Here is a 22,252-nt window from a genome sequence, read left to right on the forward strand (position 1 = left end):
ACAAGCTTGGCAGTGGCATGCAATGCCAAGCCGCCGCAAGCAAAGCCAACAGAATACTGGGATGTATAAAAAAGGGGATTCACTCCAGAAATAAAGAGATTATTCTTCCACTCTACAAGACTCTGGTCCGGCCACATCTGGAGTATGCTGTCCAGTTCTGGGCACCGGTCCTCAGAAAGGATGTGCTGGAACTGGAGAAAGTCCAGAGAAGGGCAACAAAAATAATTAGGGGAATGGAGGACATCAGCTATGAGGAAAGACTACAAGCACTGAACCTATTCTCTCTGGAGAAGAGACGATTGAGGGGGGATATGATATCAATGTACAAATACTGTACTGGCAACCCTAGCATAAGGAACAAACTATTCAGAGAGAGGAGATACAATAAGACACGTGGCCACTCACTAAAACTTGAGGAAAGGCGGTTTAACCTTAAAGTGCGTAAGGGGTTCTTCACTGTAAGAGCGGTAAGGATGTGGAATTCTCTTCCACAAGCAGTCGTATCAGCAGGGAGCATTGCTAGTTTCAAAAAACTATTAGATGGGCACCTTAGAGACCACAACATACAGGGGTATACAATGTACAGTTAAAAGCAAACACACACACACATCATAGGTTGAACTGGATGGACTGATGTCTTTTTTCAACCTCACTAACTATGTAACTATGTAACTATGTCAGAAAGCACCTTGTCCCCGTGTTTTGTTTTTTTTTAATAAAGAAATTGACAAAAACTGCTTCTGTCTTTATTTTTTTTTTTTGTTTTTTTTGTGTTTAGGGCATATGGTCTGGTATGGTTTAGGAGGAGGGGGGGCACTCACTCATCGCCCCTTTTCCTGACCTGCCAAGCTGCATGCTCATAGAAGGGTATGGTATGGATTTTGCGGAGGACCCCATGCCTTTTTTTTTTCACATTTTCCTATTGCCAGCAACTTAAATGTCATTTTTTTTATAAATGTCAGCTTTGCTGCAGCAGGTTCTATAAATGGTACAGGTGCGCCATTTCAGCAAGAAAAAAAATTATTTTTTTCAGCAAGAAAAAAATGGGCCCTTTAAGCCTGTTGGAAAGAAGCTACATATGACGTCGATCCGGTCCTCCGAGGCCATAGGGTAGAGTGGGGGCCATGTTGTCCTCACTCGACTTCCTGCCTGGGACATAGACGAATGGGATAGTTTTCCCCACTACCCACGGCTCCGGTAGTAAGTAAAAACGATCGGGAAGTGGCGGGGCACCTCTCCCGCTGCCCATGAAAGTGATCCCGCGGTTAATTCACTTCTGGGACCACTTTTATGTGAAAGAGGACCGCCGGCCGAGTAAGAGAATACTGGGGTTATGGCAGCTATCTGCTACCATAACACTGCTTTTTAACGGCAAAGTACCAACATAAGGCTGTGGCCGGCGGTCCGGAAGTGGTTAAAATCACTGCTTCTGTAAAAACTATTTTTTTAAAACATTTTTTGTACATTGATACATGCCCCCCCAGGGCAGTACATGGGCCCCCATACCCTTATATATGGCCAAATAAACTAAAAGCCTTCAAAATGGGGACTTTTGATATTTCAAAATCAGGTCCCATAGACTTCAACAGGTTTGGGTCTGAACTTTTGCGATGTTCGAGAATTCTGGCGTGAATCAAACCGGGGGCTGTTCGGCCCAACTCTATATTCTAGTCCTTTATTAAAAATGTATTATTCAACTTTGTGTGACCATATGTGCTGGAGAACCATGTCATTTTCCTACTGTTTACTGCACTGTTAGTATATATAACTACTTTCTTACATACTTTAATCAACTGCAGTGTGACCCTTAGACAGTACTCTTGTTTGAACCTTCTAGTGTTTGCTAGTATCTGTGTATTAGGTACGAGATCTCCTGACTTAGCAGTAATATTTTACAAGCACCTGTTATATGATAGTTCCTCTAGAACATATTGCCCTATAAATGTGAAAGCATCATGTCATGAAAAAAGATAATTATGTTCAGTTTAACATGTGTTGTAAGTTAATTCATACCTGGAATCTAGCAGTATAAAGTACAGCCATAAATCTTCAAAAGCCATGCTTTAAAGAAACTGTGATAGGTATTGATTTTATGCATGTATGTGATCTCTGGCACATACACATAATATTATCTCATCTTCACCTAAAGTGGTTTTAAAGGATTAAGGCTTTTAACCTTACGGCATTGATTCAGTGCTGTGCCCAAGAGTAGCAGCTTTCTCCGCTCCCGCTCGCTCCTCACAGGGCAGATTGATAGCAGCAGGAGCCATTGACTACTGCTACTTTCACTCCTATGACGAGGGAACAGGAGAGCTCCATCTGCCTGCATGAGTACCACCATAGGAAGGATCTGGGATGCTCTGTGCAAAACCAGTATACAGTATGTACTATGGCAGGTCGGCAAGTGGTTGATTATCAATGGTATTTGTAATATGCAGCATGAAGAGGGTTAATGTATTGCCACTGGTCACTAATGTATTAATGACCATTGTCAGTTAATTAACCCCTTTGTGCTGCATTAGTGGCAGTGGTGTCAGTGTTTATAAACCCCTGCATGCTGAGCTTAAAGGGGTTAATGAACACTGATACTGGTGCCACTAAGCACAAAGGGGTAATTAACTGACAATGGTCATTAATGCATTAGTGACCAGTGGCAATACATTAACCCTCCTTTTTGGTATGAGGCGACCCCTGGGGACCCACCATCAACACCTCCCTACGGTTTAGGAAAGGCACTTATACCTTTGCAATCTCTGGGCATTTAAGAGTCCTATACAGTTGTCATCTTGAAATTGTATTGATGATGTATTATGTCCTTGCATCTTATGAATTGGTCCTCAATGTACGACTGTTCTTTTGCTACTTAAAGCTCAATAAAATGTATAAATAAAAAAAAAAAAAAAAAAAACAACAATCTACTGAGCTGGTCAAAACTAGTTCTTCCAGGTTTTCACATATGTGCAAGTGAATAACTCAACACCAAGTTCACTATATGGACTGCTTGAATATTTATACATGGTTATCATATCTCTCCTTAAAGCATTATTAAACCCAAAAGGAAATATTTATCATATTGCAGCTTACCAATTTTTACTTTTCTTTTTTAGACTTTCTTCTATGTTTATCTGGTGATCCAGCCAGTAAATATGTTATTTTTTAAAGGAACAAGCTTCCTTGCAGTTACAGGGATGAAACAAACAATTTAACACTCACAGGGGCGCATACAATGATCAGCTATTTATTTTTGGAAAACCTTTATCCCAAAGGGGAAAAAACTGAATTTTTGTAAAATCTTACCTGTAAAATTCCTTTCTCTGAGTCCTCTGACAGTCGCCGCCTCCTCTAAGTCATCACTGTTGGGTATTGTCTTCCTATCCGTAGGAATAGCTAGGCATATAGACTTAGTCCAAAGACAAAAGGCATTAGCATATACACACCCATGGGGGCTGTCCCATCTGGTCAATACCCCCCCTGCATCACCACTCCCAACTCAGTTTGGTAGCATAGCAGTAGGTAATAAAGAACCCCAAAAGAGGGGCGGGGCGGCGACTGTCGGAGGACTTAGAGAAAGGAATTTTACAGGTAAGATTTTACAAAAATTCCGTTTTCTCTTACGTCCTCCGACAGTCGCCGCCTCCTCTAAGTCATCACTGTTGGGATGTCCCAAAGCAGTATAGACATGAGGGGTGGGAGACGCAACCGTAGAAAAGGCAACACAGTACCCACATCAGAGAAAGGAATCTTACATGCACTGTAAGAGAACCAACTGGGCAACAGAAAAAAACAATGCTCAACAGGACCAACAGCCCAGGAAAGCAAATGCCAACAGCCAGGGATCCAGAGAAAAAATTCAAGGGTCCATCATGGCACTGCCGCACTGAGAACTTTGCGGCCAAAAGAAGCATCAGCTGATGCCAGAACGTCTACTTTGTAGAACTTGGAAAAAGTGTGCACCGACGACCAAGTCGCCACCTTGCACACCTGGGCCACCGAGGCCCGATGCCAATAGGCCCAGGAAGCACTCAAAGACCTGGTAGAGTGCGCCTTAACAGGGAAGGGCGGAACCCGTTCCTTCAAGGCGTAAGCCTGCTCAATGGTCTGTCTGATCCATTTGGCAATAGTTGCTGCGGACGCAGCCATGCCCTTCCGAGATCCCTCAGGAAGGACAAAGAGGGAATCCGTCTTCCGAAAGGATTCCGTAGACGACAGGTAAACCCTGATCGCCCTGACAACATCCAAGGAATGCAAGGCAATCTACTTTGGATGTTTAGGCTTCGTACAAAGCGAAGGCAGGACAATGTCCTCATTAAGGTGAAATTCAGAGATCACCTTGGGAAGGAAGGATGGGGGTGGTCGCAAAACCACCTTATCCTTGTGAATTATCAAGTAAGGGGAGCGGCAAGACAACGCCGCCAGCTCCGACACTCTGCGAGCCGAAGTGATCGCCACCAGAAAGGCAACCTTTATTGACAGCAGAGGCAACGATATCTCCCTGATGTTTTCAAAGGAGCGCGCTGTAACGCGGACAGAACCAAGTTCAAGTCCCATGGAGGTAAATGCTCCTTCCTGGGAGGAGCCAGATGTCGCACACCTTGAATGAAGGTGCACACCAAGGAATGAGACGCCACAGGGCGTTGGAAAAGAACAGCCAGTGCAGAAACCTGGCCCTTTATCGTGGCCAGCGCCAGGCGCTGATCCACGCCAGACTGGAGGAAAGCCAAGATTCTCGACACCGAGTAAGAACGAGGGGAGAACCCCCTGGACTCACACCAGGTGAAATAGGCTTTCCAGGTACGGTAATAGATCTTACCAGAGGAGGATTTCCTAGCCTTGATTAGGGTAGGGATAACCTCAGGGGATAGACCCTTGTCCTTCAAGACATGGGTCTCAACAGCCAGGCCGTTAAAGCCAGCGACTGTAAAGCAGGATGGAAGATCGGACCTTGAGACAGGAGATCTTCCCTCAGAGGCAGACGCCACGGAGGCGCCACTGCCAAGTGAACAACGTCGGTGTACCAGGACCGGCGAGGCCTGTCCGGCGCCACCAGAATCACCATGTGCGGTTCCGAGACCAATCTGCGAAGGAACCGGGATAGTAACTGAATCGGAGGAAAGGCGTACATCAGACGATACTGATGCCAAGGGGCCACCAACGCATCCGAGGCGACCGCCAACGGATCGCGCGTTCTTGCCACGAATCTATCCACCTTTCGATTTAGCCGGGATGCGAACAGATCCACATCTGGGGAGCACGCTGTAACGCGGACAGAACCAAGTTCAAGTCCCATGGAGGAAAATGCTCCTTCCTGGGAGGAGCCAGATGTTGCACACCTTGAATGAAGGTGCGCACCAATGAATGAGACGCCACAGGGCGGTTGAAAAGAACAGCCAGTGCAGAAACCTGGCCCTTTATCGTGGCCAGCGCCAGGCGCTGATCCACGCCAGACTGGAGGAAAGCCAAGATTCTCGACACCGAGTAAGAACGAGGGGGGAGAACCCCCTGGACTCACACCAGGTGAAATAGGCTTTCCAGGTACGGTAATAGATCTTACCAGAAGAGGATTTCCTAGCCTTGATTAGGGTAGGGATAACCTCAGGGGATAGACCCTTGTCCTTCAAGACATGGGTCTCAACAGCCAGGCCGTTAAAGCCAGCGACTGTAAAGCAGGATGGAAGATCGGACCTTGAGACAGGAGATCTTCCCGCAGAGGCAGACGCCACGGAGGCGCCACTGCCAAGTGAACAACGTCAGTGTACCAGGACCGGCGAGGCCAGTCCGGCGCCACCAGAATCACCATGTGCGGTTCCGAGACCAATCTGCGAAGGAACTGGGATAGTAACTGAATCGGAGGAAAGGCGTACATCAGACGATACTGATGCCAAGGGGCCACCAACGCATCCGAGGCGACCACCAACGGATCGCGCGTTCTTGCCACGAATCTTTCCACCTTTCGATTTACCTGGGATGCGAACAGATCCACATCTGGGGATCCCTACCTCGCACACAGCATCTGAAAGACCTCCGGGTGTAAGGACCATTCCCCTGGTCCAGGGTCTGGCGGCTCAGATAGTCGGCCTGCCAATTCTCCACACCCGGAATGTGAACTGCCGAGATCGCCGGGACATGAGTCTCGGCCCAAGACAGAATGTCGGTCACCTCCCGGGCCGCTCGAGCACTCCTGGTGCCCCCCTGGTGGTTGATGTAAGCCACCAAGCACAAGGACTTGCCTTCCGCCACCGACGGGGACTGGATCCACCATAGAAGAGCCAATCTGGTCTGGCGACTCAAGGAGACATCCAGATCCAAGGACTGAGGAAGTCTGTCCCACCTGGCCAGGATCTCCGTCTGGAGAGCCCGCGTGTGGAACTGGACAAAGGGAATCGCCTCGAAGGCCGACACCATCAACCCCAGGCCCCGCATGCAGGTCCTGAGTGACGAGGACGGATTGTCCCTGAGGGACCTGAGTTTGTCCCGCAAAGTCCGGAGCTTGTCCTCCGGCAAGAACACCTTTGCCTGAGCAGAGTCCAGAACCATTCCCAGATAGGGAAGGCGAAGCGATGGAGACAACGCTGATTTTTGAACGTTGATGGTCCATCCGAACTGCTGGAGCGTCTGTACCGTGATGGACAGATCGCGCACAAGGTCCTGACTGGCACGCAATCTCAGAAGCAGATCGTCCAGGTACCCCAGGACCGCAATGCCCTGGGCCCGCAGCAGGCCCAGGACCGGTGCCAACACCTTGGTAAACACCCTTGGTGCCGAAGCGAGACCGAAAGGTAACGCCACAAACTGGTAGTGGTCCTCTGCGATAGCAAACCGAAGGTACCGCTGATGACCCTCGAAAATGGGGATGTGCAGGTACGCATCCTTCAGGTCTATCGAAGCCAGGAATTCTCCTGGACTCAAGGAGGCCACAACCGAACAGAGAGACTCCATTCGAAACTTCCGAACACGCACAAAGCGGTTCAGTGCTTTCAGGTCCAGAATAGGACGCACTTTGCCCTCCTTCCTGGGCACAGTGAACAGATTCGAATAAAACCCCCGAAACCTGTCCCGATGAGGCACCGGGACAATCACTCCCTGAGCAAGCAGGTCCTGCACCGCTTGATGCAAATCCTGCAGACGCCCAGGAAGCAGATGGAGATTGGAGGGAAAGAATCTGTCCGCCGGCCGGGAAAGGAATTCGATCTTGTAACCTGATCGAACGATTTTCTGAACCCACCTGTCCGATATCCGGAGCAGCCAAGGTTGGAGGAAACGCGCAAACGTCCCCTCACCCCTGAAAAGGGTGAGGGCGTCCCTTCAGGCAGAGGCGAATTGTCCCGCCGAGCCGGCATTGTCGGCCTTCTGCTTACCCGCCCAGGGTTTCTTCTGGTTGCCCTGGGCCTTGAAGGGCTTGCCCTTGGATTGGTTACGAAAGGCACGAAAGGACCCATGATTGAATCTAGGCGCAGAACCCCGCTTGCCTCGGAAAGACTTGTTCTTCGGGTTATGGGGCAGCATAGTGCTCTTGCCCCCCGTGACGCCTTTTACCAGGGTATCCAACGCCTCGCCAAAAAGGCGAGAGCCAGCATAGGGAAAATCAGCAACTGTTTTCCGTGAGGACTGGTCGGCGACCAGCTCTTCAGCCATATCAGTCGCCGGTTAAGTACCGCGACACTAGAGAGGCGAGCCACCAAGGGGGCCTCATTTAAGGCTGCATCACACAAATACATGACTCCTTGGTGGATCTGATCCACCATTTCCAGCCGGGCAGGCGGCACGTCATCAGACACGAGATTGCCTCTAAGCATCTTAGTCCAATCAGCCACCGCCTGAGCCACCAGAACGGATGCGAAAACGGGTTTGAGCAACGAACCTGCCACCGTATAGGAATGGCGGGCTAGAGACTCCAACCGCCGGTCCGTGGGATCCCGGAAAACCGGGGTATCCTCAGTAGGAACCAAGGTAGCCTTGTTCAACACGGCCACAGTGTGGTCCACCTGTGGAGGCACACACCATCGTGATTCCGTAGCCGGCGCAAAAGGATAAAGCAATTTGAACCGACTAGGTACCAGGAATGGACGTTTTAACGTGCGCCACATTTCATTAACAGTGTGATGGAATTCCGCTGGGCAGGGAAAAACCTGCGCAGACTTGCGGGTCCTGTGCGTCCCAAACGAGGACACAACGCCGGGAGGACAGGGCTCATCCTCTAAATGCAAGGTTTCTTTAACAGAAACAATTAACTCATCCACGGTCGCCCGTTCTTCAGGTGACCCTGGGGAGGATGTATCAACACCCTCCCCCTCAGACCCCGGGGGGTCCAAGGATGAGCGGGACCCTGAAAAGTGCACGCTCGCAGCAGCCATATCCCCATCTGAATCAGAAGAGAGAGACAACCTGGGCCTCTTTCTCGCAGCCCGTTCAGACATCAGCATTTCCATATTTGCCACCAAAGTCGCTACTACAGCAGCCAGATCGGGTCGCAGCGGGACCACAGGAGAACTGGGGCCCCCCACTAAAGCTGGAGGAAACTTGCTTTCCTGAGAATCCATGGCTCAAGTTATCAGAACAAACTACAGTGCAAAAACGGTGTACTGTCCCCTTTAAGAGCGCTGCAGTGTGCGCTACTGTCACAGCTATGAAAGACCCCCAAAGGAGAAAAGAAACTGAGCCAGAAGCGATATATAGAGGGAAATTGAGAGTGATAACCTGCAGAGCCCGCAGAGCGTTGCTACCAGTGTCCTTGCTGCTGATGGAAAGGAAGTGCTGCTGGAGAGGGCTGGACTATATGCCGGACCCCGGGAAAATGGCTGCCCCATAGGGATGCATTGGAGGCTACGCCAAAATGGCCGCCGACATGCGGACAGACCGATCGCTCCACCGCCCACAAAATGGCGGCGGATGGCGCCAAAATGACATGCATGATCGCCCCAGAGGAGCTATACATGTGTGCCCACAGTAAAGATGGCGGACCGCGCGAAAATGCACCGCTGCGGTCGCTGCACAAGCACAAACGTCTGCACCCCCAACATGCACCTAAGGTGACACAGGGACAGGGACCCCCAAGGCAACATACAGATCTGCACAAGCGAACCCCGCAGGGATCGCACAGGGAGTCACACAGGCACAGACACGGGGAACACACAGCAACACAGACTGTCACCCCAAACAGAGCCCCCACACAGAAAAGTACTTACCTGTACCAGATGGTGTGGGGAGCCTCCATGCACGGAAAACCTCTGTCCTCATCTGACAGGGAGTGCCGTGAGCCAGGGACATGACGCTGCAGCACTGCAGACTAGTCCTGTGAGGTAGCCACCTCACGGCTGCATCCCTGCAGCGAACAGGGATGGGTCGTTCGTAATGCCAGGGCGACCATAGCTGAACGCTCGATGGCGGGCTGGGGGTCCATCTGACCCTTTTGCTCTGGAGAACCAGGGCGGCCAATCCGAATCCCAGCACCGCATGATCCATCTTCATCCGAAGAGAAGACTAACACTAGAAGCTGACAAAATAAACAGCTAGTAAAGTAAGAGAAAAAACTGACATTTTCAAAGAAAATCAAATAAAAGATTAGGAAGGCTGAGACTGAAGCCCCAGCACAAGGTAAGCCTGACTATACCTGACGCTAGGCAGATTAAAACTGAGTTGGGAGTGGTGATGCAGGGGGGGTATTGACCAGATGGGACAGCCCCCATGGGTGTGTATATGCTAATGCCTTTTGTCTTTGGACTAAGTCTATATGCCTAGCTATTCCTACGGATAGGAAGACAATACCCAACAGTGATGACTTAGAGGAGGCGGCGACTGTCAGAGGACGTAAGAGAAAAACAGTTTGCTCTATAGCATTCGCTGGAGTATGGCTTCAATTTGCTATTGTATTTAAAATCTGTAAGTCCATCTAACACTCCTCTCCCCCTCAGGCTGACAATGCTGCTGTCCAAATCTGCCCCCTGTGCTCATTCATCCAGAGTGGGGGCACTCTAATACAGGAGGTGTGTTCCTGGCCAGATCACAAGGTGAAAACAGAGGGGAAAAAAGACTAAAAAAGAAAACTAATGGCGCAGATTTAAGTACACTAAAAATGCAACCACCACATCTAATGATTGGCAAGCTGCAATATATTACATTTTTGGTTTGGGGTCTAATACCACTTTAACTACTTGCCCTCCGGAAGGTTTACCCCCCTCCATAAACCAGGCCATATTTTGTGATACGGTACTGCGTTACTTTAACTGACAATTGCGCGATCGTGTGATGCTGTACCCAAATAAAATGTATGTCCTTTTTTCCCCACAAATAGAGCTTTCTTTTGGTGACATTTGATTACCGACAATTTAAAAAAAAAAAAACTATAGTTTTTACTTTCTACTATAAAACACATCCAATAAAAAAAAATGTAAAAATCTAATTTCTTTATCAATTCATGCAATATGTATTCTGCTACATCTTCTTGGTAAAAAGAAAATCCCAACAAGCGTATAATAATTGATTTGTACAAACGTCTGTCAGTGTGAGGAGAAGAAAGCTGATAACTGACATTTCCTTGTTTACATGCGATCAGCTGTGATTGGACACAGCTGATCACATGGGAAATCGCTGCGATTGCACGCCGGTAGAGTGGAAAGACGTCAAAACAATAGAGCCACGCCGCTGCCGTCATTTGCCTATATGGCGGGCGGGAGGTGGTTATGTTCAGCTAATCTTTCCTCCATGCCACTTATCAGTTTGGTTGCCTTTCTTTGCACTTTAACCAGTTCCTCAATATCCTTTTTGATATTACCGTTCTAGTGTGTCTTAGTATATGTGTAGTAAACAACAGATCTGCTGTCTTAGCAGTCTTACAAGGCCTAGAACTTTATATAATAGCATCCAATCTCCAATTTAGCATGTCATGTCATGATAAAAGAGCTAATTGTGTTCAGTCTGACATATTTATAACTCATATCTGCAACCTAGTGGTACAAAGTACAGCTATAAATCTTTAAAAGCTATAATTTAAAAACATGCATTTATAGATTTGACTGTCCTTTAGCTAACACATATGAATCAGTTTATTTGTGTATGTGATCTCTGACACATACAGTACACAAGATAAGAACTACCTACCTGCACGTAAAGTAATAATAAAGGTTCGATTTTTTAGTTGTAAAATAATTAACATGTCATGCCTACCTGCTCTTTGCAATGATTTAATACAGAGCAGCCGTGATCCTCCTCTTCTCAGGTTCCCCACCGACACTTCTGGCTCCTCCCTCCCAGGCCGCTTGCTATGGTGGCACTTTTGACACACCAAGCAGGGCATGGCCCCATCTCCCACTCCCTCATCACTGGCTCTGATTGACAGCAGCGGGACCCAATGGCTCTTGCCTCTGTATCTGAGGCAATGAGAAGTGAGAGAGACAAGGAAGCCTCAGCTCTTGTGCACATCACTGGATCGAGATTGGGTTCAAGTATGAATTGGGGGGGGGGGGGGCTGCAGGGGTAGTTTCATGCAGGAGGTTTTTTAAGTTACTGCAATAGAATGCAGAAAGATAAAAAAAATGTTCTGCCTTTAGAACCACTTACCGCAAAGTGACGTAGGGCTACGTTGGCAAATTTTGCGGTGTTATACCGGGGTGATGCCTCTAGCTAGAGGCACGATCCCGGTACCGTGGTTTACAGCCGACGGTCGGCTTTCCGTCGGTAATGACCGATGCGACTCAGGAGCCACTCGATCGTTACCCGGGTGAGCGTCAGGGGACGTCCCCCCCTCCCTCCGCGACTTTGCTCGGGGCACCCGCCCCACCAGGAGCCCCGAGCACCCAGCCGGCGAGTTCGCCGACTGGATGGAGTCCTGATCTAAGCCAGAAGCGGCTTCGATCGGGTCTCCGATGACGTAACCCTGAGGCGGCGTCCATGACGTCACTTCTGGGTTACTCTGCTGCAAAAGGCGGCAGATTTAAAAAACGGCTGAATGCAAAAACGCCGTTTTCGGCTTTTTGCATACATGAAAGTGTAGTGGAGGGGTCGAGGGTCTTTTAGACCCTCGATCCCTCCATAAAGAGTACCTGTCACTGCATATTGGTGTCACAAGGGATGTTTACATTGCTTGTGACAGCAATAAAAGTGATTAGATTTTATTTATTTTTTTAAAACCTGTAATAAAGTTAAAAAAAAAATAAAATAAATAGGAAAAAAAATAAATAAATTTTAGCTGCCCCGTCACCGTTAGCTCGGAAGTCGAGCCGCGAATGAAAACACTGTTCAAACCACACATGTGAGGTATCGATGCGACCGCCAGAGCGTGAGCAATAATTAAAAAAAAAAGAGCTACACTCTAACTCTAAACTGGTAACTGTTAAAAAAATTTAAAGCGTCGCCTATTGAGATTTCTATTGACCGTAGTTTGTCGCCATTCCACGGGTGTGCGCAATTTTAAACCGTAACATGTTGGGTATCTATTTACTCAGCGTGACATCATCTTTCACAATATACAAAAAAAAAAATGGGCTAATTTTACTGTTTAGTATTTTTTAAATGCAGTAAAGTGTGATTTTTCAAAATTTTTCCAAAAAAATGGCGTTTTAAAGACCGCTGCACAAATACTGTGTGACAAAAAATATTGCAATGACCGACATTTTATTCTCCAGAGTCTTTGCTAAAAAAATATATATAATGTTTGGGGGTTCAAAGTAGTTTTCTAGGAAAAAAAAATGATTTTAACTTGTGAACAAAAAGTGTCCGAAATAGGGCTGGGGCTTAAGTGGTTAAGTATATTTTATTTCTGCTGCCTGAGCTGAACCTCTATCAAAAAAATTTGACACTGAGGTTTTAGTGCTGAACACCAATTAAAAAAAACACACTCCCATGTCTGTTCCTGACTGAGTCAACTGCTCACTAAGCTGAAAAATGTCCCTAACACTAAAGCACCCCCTAAAACTTATTCTTCCCCTTTTTTGAATCCTTAAAATTTCACTCAACTGCAAAAATCTTTTTTAAAATAACTGCAAATATTGTTTTATTGGTATAAAACGAGAACCAGTACAGCGACATCATTTCCGGTTTCGTCACGTCCAACCCAGTGGAAGCCAGATGGAACGCACGCTGTTGTAGAGTGGCGTTTCCAACAGTCCACGCTTCTTAAGTGGGTGCCGCTTACAGACAGACAAATGTGAGTTTACATTTTCTGTTTTGAAATTTTATACTAATAAAAACTATATTGCACGATTATTCGCTTCACATTTTATATTCTGGGGAATATCTGGCATCCAATACCCTGCTGTGGATCTGGTATCCATACCTCCCAATACTAAGCCCAGGGGGCAACCATAACACTTTGGCAAATCTTGATTGGAAGTTTTACAAGCTGGTCTTGGGATATAAGGAATTTAAAGCGATTTGGGTCCTGGTGGCCCTCAGCTATCTGGTGAGTGGCCCTTTCGCATAAAGGTGGCGGAGCACTATTCAAAACCCCCCTTTTACATTTGATAAGAAGATTACAAAGCACTTGTTTCACATGGTGATTGGAAGAACATAAGAGAATATGGACAATTTTGATATATATTAAAAATAAAAAAAATGTGTAATAATATGGTATATAAGTGGTATCCAATTGAGCAAAGTATGTAACACTAACACAAAACATTATAGGAGATAACGATTGTTATTTTTGTTCACAACAGTGCCTCATAAGGAATATTCAATGGACATATGACTCATCTTGCAGTTTAAATATTTATTATGTGCAATGGCAGCCCCTTGCAAATATATTAAAAAATAAAGAGAAATTTATTTTTAAAACATTTATTTACATTGACATGGTTGTTTATATTTTTGTGTCAGTTCACCCTAAAGTGATATTCTAGATTTATTTGTAGGCTAGTGGGCTGTGTGTTAAATCTGACAATAATTCCTGACTTCCTGTTCCTATCCCCCTGGAGGTTTAGGGAGTTCCCCTCAAACTTAACATTTTCCATCTTGCCCGGTTATGTGTAGCACCCTCTAGTTAGGCTGCTAGGTAAATTTTGTTTTTGGCTCCTGCTGTAACTAGAGGAGCAGTAATTAATTGCCCTTGGGGGTGGCAGTCGGTGGCTGGGATGCTTTTAAATAGTCTGGAGCCCTGGGGAGATGGTCTTTCCCCCTCTTGAGGAAATGGATCAGTGAGCTGAGAGGATGGGGGCTGCATGCCCCTGGGACTGAATGCTCGATTACTTTACAAGAGGCTGTATCCAGTGCTTTAAGTGGGTCGGTATGCACTGGTACTCAGTACCGCCACTTCCAAATATGGCTCTTGAGCATACTGCCACTTCTCCGTGTGCCTTATCGTACCAGTATGCTCATTTTAGACATCTGCGCCCTCAATTGCCCCCCCCAAGAATATTTCCCACTCCAGAGCCAGACCAGTCAACACCAGTGAGTCCCAGCCCAGGCCAGGGGGGGGGGGGGTGCTCTGTGGGGACCCTGATGTGGGGTGGGGGGGACAAAATTTATAGGCTATAATAGAGTACCGGCACCTCTTTTGGGCCACTTAAAGCACTGGCTGTACCTATGGACTGATCTTGTTACAGGACTCTGTGAGTAAAGCCTCCTTTCTGTGCTGCACCTTAAAACTGCTTTATGATCCCCAGCAGTGAACCTTACTTGCTGTACCTATGCTAAAGCTAGTTAATGGTCTTCAGCCGTGAACCATCCTAGCTGTACCTGTGCTAAAGTTACTTCATGGTCCCCAACCGTGAACCTATAGACTGTTCCAGCCTAGCTACTCTTGTTCTGCAAACTATCCCATAGTTCCCAGCTGTAAGTAAAAGACTGCTGTTTAGAAAGTGAGAGTTGTCTCCTGCAGAATTGTGCTAACATTTTTTGGAGTATTCCACACAACCCCTAAATCCCCTTACAAAGTTTCTACAAGCAAACCTCTAGACTGTTCAATGAGCCAGACTAAATAGACTGTTTCTGTGTGCCTGGTTGCCTCTGCACTTGAGTTGGGAAAGAACCAGTCAAATCTACAGAGGCCCCTACGTGGGTGGCGCTACATATGTTTTTCATAGCATGGTATAAAATACTGTTCACAAAATCCAGCAGTGAGAGTAAGAATCCCTCATGATGGTCACAGCAATTGTGCAGACCCGGGAATTTGTACACAGTGATCTCATCAACAGAGTCCCCAATGGATATAATAAACTGTTAGGTAGTTCAATTCTCCAGCATCTAGCAAAACTCACATATTAAATGAACAAATATGACAAAAAGCCTCCTTAGATAATTTCAAATATTTACAATCATGGGACAAATGCTGGTTAAACAATGGCCACATATGTTGTATTTGTCATGATACAGTATGTTTAAGCATTAAAAGTTTGTACCTTGAGTAGGAGAAGGCCTCTTATTGGTTGTTTCTTCACATGGCTTAGAATAAACTAGGTATAATAGAGTGGGACAGGCAGTCTGGAAGTTTTCTTCTGTGATTTTGTTTCCATAATACTCAAAGATTACTTCACTGGATAAACACTACAAGAAAAAAGGAGAATAACATTACGCAAGTAGGAAATGTAAAAAAGATGGTGTTCACAGAATCTGCTACGTGGAATCAATAACATCCATCTTCTTCTGGCTCATGTCCTGCTCACTTATTGCAAGTTATGGCATTATGTTGTATAAAACCACTTGTTGGCTTTTGATACCTATTTCCTATAATAGGACAATAACTAGGATTAGAGTTATAACTTTATTTACATACTACAAAGAAAAACACAACAATAATATTAAATGCATCTGATCCTTTGACAGTTTTCAGCTGTCACACTTTACAAATATCAGATATTTGCCTGAGACAGTAAAAGTGGTTGTTAAGCCACTTTTTTTTCTTTTTTTTAGTTTAGTTCCCTCTATTAGATAACATTAAGCTCCCCAGTGGATGTAATTTATTAAAATAAAATATGCTGTATAATACCTTATAGTGCCACTCGGAGACAGAGACAGAGAGCAGGGCTGCGGATGACAAAGGCATGCAAACTGACCACGGTGTCAGGGCTCTGCAGCCATGATATACCGTGGTCAGTTTACATGGGGAAGGTATAGCCAGGCAGGATCAGCTAGGTATTACAGGTGTTGCTGTGCTGTTTAACATGCTTTAAAGGAACAGGATCTATTTCTTTAGGGCAACAAACACTTTAACAATCTATGATAATTATGTTTTACAGAGTAAATATTAATCAAAGATGGTATTCAACAAAATGCATGGATTTCTGTTAGTAGATATGCCAAAAAAACTCTAATCTGACACCTTCTCCACCCAAAAAGGAAGTTACTCTGTACAGACTTAATTTGGCTGGTTCACACTACATGCAGTCCAGTGCATTAGAAATGCATTAATAGTAGGTGATATGGTTTCCAATGGCATAGTTCACACCAGTATGTTCAAGTTCCAGAAAAAAAAGTAGAACATGCTGAATTTGTATGCACTAAACTGTACTGGAAAGCAGGAAAACACATAAGAAAAATGCACTGGAATGCACCTAAACGCAGTAAAAACGCCCTGGAACGCACATGTTCCCATTTAAGGTGAAGAAAAAAAGAGGGAAAAAATGCACTGGAAGGCATCAAAAATGCATTAAAAACGCACCAGAATTGTATCAAAAATGCGCATGCATAATGCATTTGAAGCGCATACGGACTGTGTTTCTATGGCGTGAACTGGCCCTAAGGCTCGGTTCACACCTATGCAGTTTGCTATTGGTAGTTTCTGCAGTGCTTTTTGCTATGCTTTTTTGCACATGCGATTTTACCGCAAATTTGCGTTTCGCGTTTTTTTCTTGTCAAATGTATTGTTTGGCAGAATAAAAACCGCAAATTGCGGTAAAATGTTTTTCTGCATCTTGTCTATTAAAGTCTATTGAACCAAAAAAGTCCCTAACCCTTCGAGTAGTATAGAGGTTATAACAAAAAGTAAATTGAATAACTATGTGCAATTAAAGTCCCCAGCAGTGGCGGCCCGTCCATTGGGGGCACAGGGGCGCTGCCCCCCCCATCCATGCGTCCGGCCCCTAATCTTCATGTAGAGCGCAGGACGCATGGATTCCAATAGGGGATTTTTTATTTTTATTTTTAAGCACGTGATTAGAGCCAGAGGCTCTAATAGGTTTCAAAAAAGGGTGGGCTCGGGGCACAGAGCACTACGCCCTGAGCCCACACAGTTGTGCGACAATAGCGAATGAATATCCTCTATTGCCACAGTGATTCTCCTCCCTGTCAATCAGGAAGCGGGTCGTGAGACCCCTTTCCTGATTGGCTGAAAAGAGAAGCGATTTTACTGGCCATTGGCCAGGAAGAGGGAGGAGACGTACGGCCAGAGGAGACTCACAGCTGCTCGGGGAAAAAGCAGGTAAGGATGCTGGCTGTCCGGCTCGGCAGCCAGCCGTCCATTCCGGGAGAGGGTGGTAGATTCGATTGCTGGCCGGCCGGCCGGCCGTCCCGCCAGGGGGGTGTTGGTTTCTTCACTTTCATTCACCAGCCGCCACTGGTCCCCAGAGTTTTGTTTTTTCAAATTTGTAAGCATGGCTGGAATTTTGATTATTATTTATTCTGCATCGTAAGGACTCAGGTGAAAATCATTCTAGAAGGGGTATGAATCTATGTCCCTGGTTTGAAATCTTTCATCATATCTTTTTTAAAACAAGTATGCTGACCTTTGTGTTGTCAATAACTGAGCAGCAAAAAAACATAGCAATCCTTCAAAGCCTATTTAATTTACCAATATTTAATTTTATACCCCAAATTCCAAAATGTTTCTTGTACAGTACAACTCTTTCCACTGAGCTGTTAGAAAAAAAATACTTGTTATAGCCTAGCTCAAAGGAAATAACTTTTTTGGAAACAAGATACTAATGATGTTGGCATCACTTTTATTACCACCATCATGTTTAATCTGCTTATATTTGCTAGACTGATAAGAACAAGCCCAGACTTATTTTTCAGACTGGGCAATAAAACTTTTCCTCGGGATTATCAAATTGTTACTAGATAAATGGAAAGATGTTCTCTAGTGTGTTTTGGGTCTTCCTTTTATAAACAATTAAATGAGTCTGTATCTTACTCAACATAGGAAAATCCTGAGGAACTGCTTCTAAAAAGAGACAAAAAATCTCAACCAGATATTGTCAATATAGAGATGCAACAGCCAAGGGACAGGGCCAAATTTTCAACTAGGCACTGTAGGCATGTGCCTATAGGCACCCTTCCTAGTCAGTATGATTTTTTTGTTTCTTTTTTTTATTTAACCCTTTCGTTGCCAGATCCTTACATCCTTTAGACCTGACAGCTGGGTGTTTCACACACAATCCAGGCTGCAGGCACCAGGATTGTGTGTAAATATGACAGGCAGCTTCCATATACAACTAGTACAGGCACCCAACCCCCCCACGCATGGCAGGTGTCAGCGGGTGGAGGGGAGAGAAAACAGCAGACTCTTCCCCTTCTTGTTGATGACCTGGAAAGCGACGTGTATGGCGTCACTTCCGCATCACCCTGGCACTTTCCCTGCATAGCCGGGAAGGGATGTATCGCAATGAGATGTGCATTGCAATACATTCAGTGGAGCCCAGAGGAGACACGTAAGTCTTTTAGACCTTGCATGTCTCATTAACCCTGTCACCTAAAAGTCATCACATTGAGTACTTGATGTCCCCTATGGAATGAAAAATAAAAGGCTAAGTTAGGATTGTTTGAAAAAAAAAATAGTTACACCCAAGCACAGAAAATCAACCCCCAAAAATTTTTTAGGCCCCACCCCCACATATAAGCCCGTATGAACATAAATGCTCAAGCCGGGGGCACCTACACATGAAAATTTTGATTGCAATACACCTTACATATAGCCGTGCACTCCAGAGTGAGAACAATAATACTAGCACAAGACCTCCTCTGTAACACTAAGCTGATGATAGGGGGCTTTTGAAGTATCACCTTTAGAAAATATGGGGTACTGAAGTATGTCACTCTTTTATGGGTACACACAAATTTAAGGTTTGACTTGTTGGGTATCTATTTACTGGGTGCAACCTCGTCTTTTAAACTTTAAAATGTGGATGGTTTATTGTGTTCATTTGCTCAAGACCTTTGCGGTAATTTATCAAGTAAAAAAAAGTCTGACTATCTTTTTCTTGGGAGGCTTCAGAATTCTCTGCCTATAGGTTCCTAAGATGTAAATCTGGTCCTGCCAAGGGAATGCATAAGCATCCAGTGCAGTCTTCCTAGATATCCTACTAATAGCCCAGCTTGAATTATCAACTACACTACAGTTTTACATAGTGAGGGGTGTTTGAGATTTCTTGCCTGCTACTGTACAATAAATAGGAAAGGTGGGGAGTTTGATTTTGTTTAGTTTTAGATTAAGTGAGGAAGAGTTCATATTTCTTTAAGGTTTTACCTTCTGTCTAGAACCTATTGGGAGATTTTCCAACATTTCTGTCCTTATGATGCCCATACAAAAAATAGAGTTGTAGTTGTCACTGGGAAAGAAAGGCATGGGCAGCAATAAAAACAGCGTGAGACGTTCTTCTAACCCTCCTTCTCTCTACTAAAAATGTGGGGGGGGGGGGGGGGGGTTTCCCTCCTGGAGAGATTTACCATTATTTCCTATTTAGATAGAAAGTGAGAGGTAATCTTCCAAACAGGGACACAAACAATATTGAAAACCCGAGAGATGTAATTATTTTTCATTGCTGTTTCCAAAACTAAACATTTTGGCTGGAGTCGGACTTTTAAAAATGTCTGCAGCAGAAACCATAGACTATTCCTGCTCTCTGGTTCACAAAACATAACACATAACACAATATCCTGAGTGGAGATTGATTAGAACATCTGTCAGGTTTTTATTGATGTCCTTGTCCCCATTGTTTTATTTACCATTATCATTGAAAGTGAAAGTAAATAATATTCCAAAATTTTGGGTTGTCACCAGAACAAAAAAAGAGGTGGATTTTTTAAATGGGACGCTAACTCTGCTGACAACCAAGGATTATAAAACTAAAGGATGCAGCGTCAGAAAAATAGACCAATAAAGTACAACAGAGTTCATGGATATGAATCAAAGAACTGTAGAAAGACAAGTCCCCACACCAACTCCCATAGGCTGATTACACATGTCACTACAGTGATAAAAGAGGCAATCCTGCTTACCAGATCATATAGAGAGGTCAGTAAAGGCATGTGCATGAATCAGGTGGTAACCGCAATGCTAACGGGCCAGAAGAGTAGTGGATAATCCAAATGTAAGGATACTCCAAAATCACAGTCAGGTGGGCTTCCAATCCAGAGGCAATAAAAGAACCAGCCAGCTTAACCTCAGAGGTATAAAAAGGCTAACATAGTGTAGTAATTAAAGGCTCTCAATTTATTAAGATAAAAATTACACTCACATTGAATAAGAATCAAACAGGCATATCAGAGTGTCAGAAGATAAACAAAAATGGCTGCGGCATGTGGTGTGCTTGTGGCATGTCGTAGGGTCCATCTTATGCCTTTCGTTACAATTAACATCATCAGAGGCGTGTCAAGATGCCGCAAGCATGCACATAAATAGTGTCCGGGCTTGAAATGACCAGGACCAGAAATTCCTCTTCAGCTTGCGCACTCACACTGCATTCCAAATACAGGAAGCAAGGACGTGCCTCCAGCTTGTGCTCCACAATGTATTCCATTGACAGGAAACTGAAAAGAACCGCAGAGCTGTATACTAATAATGGTATTCCCACACAATGGGCTGACCAAATGATAAAAAAAACACCCACTCCCAACCTAAAAAGTGGCCTATGTAATTATCCATAACTTACTCAAAAAGTGCAATGGATCTTATAATCATGGAGCATTGATAAAAAACAAAAACCTTTACAACCACGCATGGTGAAGCGACCACCAGAAGACTCCAAAAAATTTTACAATATATGCTGACATTTTTAATATGTTTTGGCCTAAAAAATATATACTATAATACATACAACAGGACTTAAGAGGTAGATATACCTAAAAAAAAATCAAACTAAAAAAATAAAACATAAAATTTTAATTCAAACCGAGCTTTCGACTCAACCCCAGACTCAATCTAATATCATAAAAAAATGTAAAAATATGAAAAATTGAAAAAAGGAAGAACCATATAAAACTAGAGCAGTTTCAAGAAATTTAGAGAAGAAACAGGTAATTACAGGTAGCTATTATTCACAAAGCAATTACCGTCCCATTCGATATTCAAACCAAAGTACATGTAACACTTAAAGTCATAGATCCAGTGAGTCTCAAGTTTCAAGATTTCTCGCCAGGCATGGCTCCCCCTCCAATGAGGGGAATACCGATCAATGCCAAGAATCACAGTACCCTCTGGTTTCTTGATGTGATAACATGCATAATGTTTAGGCACGCTATGACCTGGAAACCCTTGTCTAATATTCCTAAACTGTTCCTTGATCTTTACCTGTAAACTTCTAATAGTATGGCCCACATACTGTAGGCCGCACGGACATTATATAAGGTATACCACATTAGTAGTGGGACAAGTGATAAAAGTCCTAATGTCATAACTCCTAGATGTAACCTTAGATTGGAAGGTACAAGCCCTCCTATCTTTCAAGGCATTGATGTGAAATACAGAACATTTCCTACACAGAAAGAAACCTTTCAAATCTGGAAAGAATGAAGGTTTCCCAGGAATGTCAATGATATTGGGGACCACATGCTACCTCAAAGGTTGCACTCCCTGATACACCACCACAGGATTATGTCCTAATTTAGGGCCCAACACTTTATCATTCTTAAGAACCTTTCAGTGTTTGGTAAAAATGTGTTTGATGTCACAATATTGGTTAGAATAAGTGGTAATTAAGTAGTATCCTCAGGAACTGACTTTTAGGGACCGATCTAAGCCATGATGGATGATAACGGCCGGTTCACATTGCAGCGACGCTACCTCGCACCGCGACCTCCGAGGTCGCGGTGCGAGCAGCGCGCCGCTACCTCGGAGCGGCCGCCACGGACTTCATAACATTGAAGTCTATGGCGGTCGCCTCCGGGTCGCCCCAAAGAAGCTCCGGACCCTTTTTCTAGGTCGGAGCGACTTGTGTCGCTCCTATTAGAATGGGTCCGCAGCTTCCCTATGGGAGGCGACCTGCGGCGACCTGTGAGGTGACCAGGTCGCCTCACAGGTCGCCCTAGTGTGAACCGGCACTTACTGTCCTGGCTAATAAACCTATTACGGTCGGTCTCCTTAAAGTGGGTGGTGGTGACCAAGACACCA

The 22,252-nt window shown here is 45.0% G+C and overlaps 1 protein-coding gene across 1 annotated transcript in view; it reads right to left on the bottom strand.

Annotated features, from left to right (window-relative positions):
• Positions 1 to 22,252, bottom strand: part of SLC39A8 (solute carrier family 39 member 8) — a 126,019-nt gene that overhangs the window by 54,353 nt on the left and 49,414 nt on the right. Inside the window, exon 3 of the mRNA XM_082265949.1 lies at positions 15,330 to 15,474. Within this exon, the coding sequence (XP_082122075.1) occupies positions 15,330 to 15,474 (145 nt within the window). The remainder of the gene's footprint in view (positions 1 to 15,329; positions 15,475 to 22,252) is intronic.

Source organism: Pelophylax lessonae, assembly GCF_965119305.1.
Source record: "Pelophylax lessonae genome assembly, chromosome: 1".
NCBI classification, from domain to species: domain Eukaryota; kingdom Metazoa; phylum Chordata; class Amphibia; order Anura; family Ranidae; genus Pelophylax; species Pelophylax lessonae.